Here is a 7,346-nt window from a genome sequence, read left to right as displayed (position 1 = left end):
TGAGAGCCTCCAGGCTGGGGTGGGCTGGCGGGGGCACACCTGACCATCACGTGCAGGGGAACAGCGAGCCCCTCGGCATGGAGACCAGGACCCCTGGGTTCCACCCTTCTCTTTGCCACTCGGATTCATTGTGAGAAAGCCCCGGGCGGGCCTCCCTCAGTCTTGCGCATGGTGAGCGTGCACACGCACACACACACACACGCACGCAGATGGGCGCTTCCTCTGACCGGCCGGTGAAGTGGATGGGTACTCGTGGGGCGCAAAACTGTTTTCCCTGGAGAGGGCCTCACCCCGGGGAGGCTTGGTTGGGTCTGTCTGGGGGCACTGGGGACACTCAGGCAGATGTCAGGGGGCCCTTGCTGGCCACCTTCCTGCCTGGACCAGAGCCCAATGGGGCTGCAGCATTCACACGTGAGACCCCCCTCATGCCTGGCCGCAGGCCGTGGGGTGGGCAGTGAGGCCGGGCTCAAGGACACCCTCCCTCCAGGCGGGGCTGAGTGGACGTGGCCCTCAGCTGTGCTGGGATGGGGTTTTTCGGGCTGGACGTCTGTGTCTTGATAGACAGGCCCCCACAGTTGTTAACCTCGAGGAGGCCGCCAGGGCAGGAGGAGGGTCAGAGGGTCAGAGGCGCACTCCGTCTCCCAGCTCCTCACAGGCCCTGCTTCTCCCCCTTGCGAGGGATTCCGGGAGAGGGTCCCCACTGCCCTGAACAGAAGAGCTGTCTTTTATCTGACAGCCCGCCTCGGACGGTTTCGGGTCCCTGGCCTGCCATTACTGGGCATTGCTGGCCGCAGGGGCAGGGCACCTCTGCCTCCGGATGAACCATCGCTGCCTCGGGCCCCTTCCTCCCTGCGGTTTGGCTCCTGCCCTCAGGGCCAACAGTGCAAATCACAGCCTTCCAGAGGCAGCCCGGCTCTACTGGAGTCTATTTTAGACCTGGAGCCCCCTTTCTCCCCAGGCTCCCCTCCCGCCTCTCCCGGCCTGCCCTGCTGGTGCTCAAACTGAGGCTGGAGCTGGGGACGGGGTACACCCCTTGGGGAGGGGCTGGGCCTGCCCAGGCAGCTCTAGTTCCAACCACAACATCCTTTGGGGTTTGGCCTTCAGAGCTGGGGCGGATGACTTCCAAATAGCCCTGGCAGACCCCCCGTGACCCACCCACAATATGGTGGGTGCCGCTGCCGCCGCCGCCGCCGCCTCCCCCCTCCCCCCTGCCTCCAGGGCACAACCCAGAGTATAAAGGGTGCTGGCCGCACGGCCAGAATCAGACCAGCTGAGGCCCAGCAGCAGCCCGGCAGCCGCTCCCAGACGCGGACGGACAGGACACTCCCGCCATGAGGCCCGTGACAGTCCTCCCCCTACTGGCCCTGGCCGCACTGTGCCTGGCTGGCACGGCGGGTGAGTGCCCCGGCTCTGGCCCGGCCTCCCCTCCCCCCACTTCCGGTCCAAGCACCCTCCTGCAGGCTCTGTCCTGGTGGGGGAACCCCGGGGACCGAGCAGGGGTGAACCGGGCCCTCTCCTTTGCAGATGCGAAGCCCAGCGGTGTGGAGTCCCGCAGAGGTGCAGGTATGAGGCAGGGCCTGGTCAGGGGTGGGCGCGCATCACCCCACGGGGCTGCCCGCCACGTGCCTCCCAGACCCTGAGCCACCTGATCCCTGCCTTTTCTGCTCCACAGCCTTCGTGTCCAAGCAGGAGGGCAGCGAGGTGGTGAGGAGGCTCCGGCGTTACCTGGACTCCGGGCTGGGGTGAGTGCTGTCCAGGGCCCAGCCTGGGGGATGGGCAGGGAGAGGGCAGCCCCCTGCCCGGGGCTCTGCGGACCCCCCCCCCCCAGGGCCATGGGAGGAGAGGGCAGGCATTGGTCGTGGAGGCTGATGCCGCTGTCTTGGTCTGTCAGAGCCCCAGCCCCCTACCCGGATCCCCTGGAGCCCAAGAGGGAAGTCTGCGAGCTCAGCCCCAACTGTGACGAGCTGGCTGACCACATCGGCTTCCAGGACGCTTACCAGCGCTTCTATGGCACAGTCTAGAGAGGGCAGCAACCCCCCAACCCCGGCTCCCCTCCCCTCTCCCTGGCCCCCCTGCCCCGCAAGTGTGGGGTCCCCATCATCCCAGCTGCTCCAGAATAAACCCCGGAAGAGGAATTTGTGGGGCTGCGAGTCTTTGTCCATCTGTGGAGTTTGGGGGGATGGTTGTGGATGGGAGTGGAGAGGAGGTGTACCCTCTTCAGTCTCAGAAAGTACTTCCCCAAATCTGCTGTCGACTGATTTATTTGTACCTGCCTCGTCTGGAAGCATCGAAAGGAGCTTCGTAAAAGTCTAATTATTAGGGTTCCCCCTCTAGCCCAGCACCCCTCCCCCACCCCACCCACCGCACCACCCGGGACACCCACATAGACCCAAAGGCCTGGACACCTTGAGCACACAGCTGTGACCAGGGCAGACAGACTCTTCCCGGTGGGCCGAGAGCTGTCAGGAGATGGTGCTGCCCGGTTTGGGAGGCGAGGACAGCCGCGGGTCTCCGGGCCGGGCGCACGAGCACGCGGGGTGGGCCTAGGTTAGTCGTGTTAGGGGTCCCCCGGGCTTGGCAGAGACTTGCAGGCAGGAACAGGACCAGGTGTCAGGATCCCGGCACCTCCCTGCCCCCAGCTCCAGCCTGGACACACGCACTGCCCCTCTCAGACCCTCGGCACTTGCCCCGGCCCCGCTGAGCGCACCCTTGCTGAGCCTCCCGCTTGCTGCCGGCCCCGCCCCGCCCCCTCCTCTCCTCGGCACCGCCCCGCCCCCTCCTCTCCTCGGCACTCTCTCCGCAGCCACTCCTGGCTCCAGGCTCCGACGTGCCCCACCTCCGTCAGACCCGGGTTGGGGCTCCTCCCCAGCACCGGGGCCTGGCCTCTGCCTTCCCCCAGGGCGGGCTCAGAGATAGGGCCTCACTGCTGTCTGGCCTTCATGCCCCCCTCCAGGGGGCTGCCCTGCAGCAGAGGGCAGGTGCTGGGGGCCCGAGACAGGGAGCTTGTGAAGGCAGCAATGATGAGGAGGTTTCCGGCCGCCGCCAGGCCCAGCGTGGCCACCGTGCCCGCCAGGCCCAGGGGGGGTTCCTGCGTGGCCAGCCAGGCTCGGCGAGATCCCATGTCAGCCAGCACTGCCTCCAGCTGGAAGTGGGTGCCCAGCACGGCACAGATGTGGAAGAGCTGGTGGCTGTGGCCTGTTGGGGGTGGGGGTGGGGTGGGCGGCTCAGGGCACGGGCCCCGCTCCCACAGCTGCCCTACTTCATTGTCTGGGCGGGCTGCCCCTTGAACTGGGAATAAGAGAACCTACAAGGCCCCCGGTACACACGCTACTAGTTTATCTGAGGAGGGGGGAAGCCCGGAGCCCGGGCATTCTCCCTGGCTGTGATACCCCACTACTCTGTTCACTCTGTGCTCTGGGACGCTGTGTCCCCCCTCACCCCTTCCTGGATGGGGACCACTCTTGAGCTCTCACCAATGTAGTCAAAGCGTCCTGGGGCCAGCCGCTCGGGCAGGTGGGAGGCGAAGAGGAAGCCAGTGAGCAGCGCACAGAGGAGGTGGTAGCGGTGGTTGGCGCTCAGCGCCTCCTGCCCGCAGCTGGGGCCCCTGTCCCAGCACAGTCCAAGCTGGCAGAGGACAAGCAGAGCTGGTGGAGAGGGCCTCTGGGAGTGAGGGTCTGGGGCGCAGGGAGAGCAGGAGCCCCAGCCTCCCTTACCCGGTAGAAGAGGGGGAGGTTGTCGAACAGGAAGGGATAGGCGAAGGCAGTCGTGCGGAGGATTTTACTGAACCCTGGGCTTTCTAGCTCCGGGAACCTGGGAGGCGGTAGGGAAAGGCTGGTTACCATCCTTTCTCGGGGGGTGGTCACCGAAGGTCAGGGGTCCTTTGGCCAAGATGGAATGTTACTGTAGCTTAGTGGCTGTGAAAGCCCTTAGGGCATGTGACCCCCCTGGAAATGGCCACATCTGTGAGGGGGGTAGACACCTGCGCCCTCTAGGCTGGCTGTGAGAATTCAAGGAGACAGCGCAGGTATGGTGCTGGCCCGCCGGAGCGACACCCGGTGAGTCCTCAATAAGCCGGGCCATTGTTGCTACTGTCGGTCCAGAGCCGGAGGCGCACATGCGCCATCGCCGGGCTCCGGTGTGTCTGGGGCGTGCCCTGTCCTGTCCCTCCGCCTTCCCCTTCCGCACCGGCGGAGCACCCACCGGGAGTAGCAGGAGAGGCCGGTGCACAGGAAGGAATTGAGTGCGGCAGCAGGCACAAAGAGCTGGCGCAGGCGGCTGTGCAGCCAGGAGGCCGGCATGGAGTAGGCGGCATAGGGGAAGGCACAGCCTGGGGAGGAAGGGGCGGGGCTGGAGCTGGGGTCCCCAAGGGCGCGCCCGCCCCACACCCGAGTGCCCGCGCCCGGCCCCGCCCCCAGCACTCCGGGGCCCGCCCCCTCCCCGGCCCCGCCCCCGAACGCCCCGGCCCCGCCCCGGCCCCGCCCCGACCCCGGGGCGCTCACCCAGGCTGTAGAGGCTGAGCGCGCCGTAGTCCAGGAAGTAGCAGATGTGGCGCGCGCGGGGCGACATGGAGCTGAAGGTGTGCGCGCAGCACGACGCGAAGGGGTAGAGGCAGGCGGGCAGCAGGAAGACGAGCAGCGGCCGGTGGTACGGCTCCGCCCGGAAGCCCGGGCCCCCCGCCAGCGCCAGTAGGCGCCACACGAAGTACCTGCGGCGGGCAGGAGCTCAGGCCTGCCGCCCACCCGCCACGCCCGCGGGCCCGCCGGCCCCTGCCCGTCGAGGACCCCCTCGGGGCGCCGCTCACCAGGTGGGCAGGAAGTGAGTCCAGATGTTGACCGTCTCGTTGGTCATCTGGAAGGAGCTGAGGACACAGTCCCGGGCTGAGCTGGTGGGGCGGCGGTAGCCAGACATGATGCCGTCTTCCCAGAACACCTGTGCGTGGCGGGGTGGGGGGGTGGACACAGGAGGGGCGTCACTGGGCCCGCTCCTTCCTCCCCGTGAGAGATCTGTGCAAGCGGCGTCGAAGAGAACGGGCTGGAGGGCACCACGGCCCCAAAGCCAAACCAAATCCGACCCCCATCTTACCGCAAGTCCCAAGTACCCAGAGAGCAGAGGAGAAAGCGAGGAGGCAGCGGGAAGGGGCCCAGAGAGGAGGGATGGGCTGGGGCGCCGGGGAAGAAGGGGACTCTGGGTGGAGGAGAATTCTGGGCTCTGGGGAGGGGTGGCCCCAGGTTCCTTAGAGAGCAGAGGGATGGCAGGCATAAGACGGGCTGCAGGAAGGAGCCCCCCTCACCCATGCCCAACTGCTCAAAGGGAAGAGCCTCTGCCCCCGTCAGTAGCCTGGGAGTGGGAGGTGGTGGGTCAAGCCCCTCACCCGAGGGACCTGGTGGACTCGAAGGAGCTGGGGCAGCTTGAGACTGAGCATGGTGGCCCGGCACCTCCACACTGTGACCTAGAGACAAAGTGCGGGGTGAGGGCATCAGGTATCTGTCCCCATCCACAGGCCCCTTCTCACCCTGGTCCAGGCCGGACCTGGTCACTGGGACCCAGGGTGGTATGTGCCCGCCCGCGCACGAGTGGGTGGGAGCTGGCTTCCCCGTCCTCCTACCACGTGACCCCCTCTCCATCCCAGCCTGGACTATTCAGCACCACCCCCACCCCACCCCCGTTTCCCCGCCCCCGGCCCCAGGGGCTGCTCGGCTTCAGCCCAGGACAGACTGAGCGCAGGGTGCTCCCCAGCCCGAAGGCGGCTTCTGTTAGTAGCCCCAGACCCTGGATCCGGGTCCCCAGCCTCCAGTTTCTGTCTCCAGGGAAGCCTGAGTCGGGGAGGTCAGTGTGGAGAGCGCTCACGCACCCCCTGCCCCCCACCAGAACGCCCCTTGGCCCACAGAGCTGGGGCTGAGCACAGCCAGCGGATGATGCTGCCGAGAACTCCTGGAGAGGCCAGATGGCTGTGGGAGGGGCAACGAATTAGCGGGGTGTCTGGCTCTTCTCTAAGGACTTCTCATGTGCCCCGGGGGTCCCCGACCCTCCTGAGACCCGTACCTCTCAGTTCCAGACCTGTGCGCTGCCTCCAGGCGGCCGCGGCTCCGCTGCCCCGCCCGCCCCTCCCAGGCACATTCCTTGGCACCAGTGGAGGGGCTGGGCCAGCCGGGCGGGTGGAGCCGCCCCGGGGGAGGGAGAATAAGACCCTCCCCCTCCCGGCCAAAACCGCGCGGCAACAATACAGCCCGGCCCCGCCCGTCTTCCTGCCTCCCCCGGTGGCGGTCTGCGTGTGTGCCGCGCACTGGGGACCTCACTCCGTGGGCGGGTCCCCCAAGCCTCTGCTCCTGCCAGGCCCTCTCCGCCTTCGAGCTGGGTGCTGGCAGCCCTGCGGGGCAGAGGCAGACCTGGTCTCCAGTCCCTGGGCCCCAGCTGAGCTTTTAGACGAGGCCTCCCGAGGCCTCCCGGGTATCCCCGCCCCTCCCAGGAATGGGATGGGGGTGGTCTGACCCATCCCGCGTGCTGCCCACCTCCCTAGGGCACGGGTGGGAGTGAAGACGCTGGGGCCTAGCTCCCTTCAGGGTCCCTTCCCTTAGCGGCAGGGCTTAGGGTCTCTGCAGGACTGTGTGCCGTGGCCATGGGACCAGAGGAGGGGGGCTGGAGCAGGCGCTTTACTTCTGGTCCCCCAGAGCAGGCGTCATGCCCCAGGTGCGCTGCCTTACCCGAACCTTGGCGGGCGCTCCGAAGCCGGTGGGTCAGCAGGCCCAGGGCTCCTCGGGCAGAGTCCCAGGCTCCAGCCAGCCAGGCTGACGGGAGGGAGAGAGTGGTGGGTGGGCAGGCAGGCCTGGCCCAGGCGGGGAGTGAGACAAAGGGGAGCCGGGGAACAATCCCAGCCTTGTCCAGCCCCCAGGGAGCAGCGTGGGGTGGCCCAGCCCCATTAGCAGGCAGCTCACGCGGCCTCCTGCACACAGCCAGCCCCTCCAGCGTGACCCAAGCCCACGGACACCAGACTGGCCACAACAGGCAGGGCGCCGCAGAGCCCTCCTCAGACCAGGCTGCCGGAGGGGTCAGGTCCTGCCAGGAGCGGGGGGGCTCTGCCTTAGGCTGGGCACAGGAATCCAAATCCTGACTTGTGACCTCAGAAAGCCCCTCTCCCTGGGCTTTGGTGCCTCTTAGCGCCTGGTACTGGGCAGAGTCCAGAGCGAAGGCCTTCAGGAGGTGCTGGTTGAAGCACCAGGTAACCCGTGAGCCTGTTGGTCCCGACACACTGGACGGGCCGGTCCTCGCAGGAAGACGGGGCTGAGGCTCCAGAGGCTGGTCTCTAGGCTCCCGCCCATGGCCCCCTGGAGGAAGAGCTTCCGTCTTCA

The 7,346-nt window shown here is 67.4% G+C and overlaps 2 protein-coding genes across 5 annotated transcripts; one reads left to right on the top strand and one right to left on the bottom strand.

Moving 5' to 3' along the window:
• The first annotated feature begins 55 nt into the window (after window positions 1-55).
• On the top strand, window positions 56-2,141 carry BGLAP (bone gamma-carboxyglutamate protein). The gene is made up of 4 exons (XM_025858899.2): window positions 56-1,395; window positions 1,525-1,563; window positions 1,673-1,742; window positions 1,892-2,141. The coding sequence occupies exons 1-4, from the start codon at window positions 1,332-1,334 to the stop codon at window positions 2,019-2,021; spliced, it is 303 nt and encodes a 100-aa protein (XP_025714684.1). The 5' UTR covers window positions 56-1,331; the 3' UTR covers window positions 2,022-2,141.
• Window positions 2,142-2,245: 104 nt separating this feature from the next.
• On the bottom strand, window positions 2,246-6,827 carry PAQR6 (progestin and adipoQ receptor family member 6). Of its 4 annotated transcripts, none has more exons than XM_025858979.2 (8): window positions 6,702-6,827; window positions 5,372-5,449; window positions 4,802-4,929; window positions 4,500-4,705; window positions 4,201-4,327; window positions 3,714-3,810; window positions 3,474-3,624; window positions 2,246-3,195 (listed from the first exon to the last, which is right to left on the bottom strand). In XM_025858979.2, the coding sequence occupies exons 2-8, from the start codon at window positions 5,420-5,422 to the stop codon at window positions 2,921-2,923; spliced, it is 1,035 nt and encodes a 344-aa protein (XP_025714764.1). In that variant the 5' UTR covers window positions 5,423-5,449; window positions 6,702-6,827; the 3' UTR covers window positions 2,246-2,920. The 4 variants fall into 4 exon arrangements, with proteins under 4 accessions (XP_025714764.1, XP_025714763.1, XP_025714765.1 ...); XM_025858978.2 differs by lacking the exon at window positions 6,702-6,827 and adding an exon at window positions 6,043-6,172; XM_025858980.2 differs by lacking the exon at window positions 6,702-6,827 and having other exon boundaries at window positions 5,291-5,423.
• Window positions 6,828-7,346: the final 519 nt, after the last annotated feature.

Source organism: Callorhinus ursinus, unplaced genomic scaffold (assembly GCF_003265705.2).
Source record: "Callorhinus ursinus isolate GAN/ISIS: 27379988/994484 unplaced genomic scaffold, GSC_fseal_2.0 scaffold92, whole genome shotgun sequence".
NCBI classification, from domain to species: domain Eukaryota; kingdom Metazoa; phylum Chordata; class Mammalia; order Carnivora; family Otariidae; genus Callorhinus; species Callorhinus ursinus.
The sequence above is the reverse complement of the archived record's forward strand: the minus strand, read 5'-3'. Positions and strand labels throughout refer to the sequence as shown.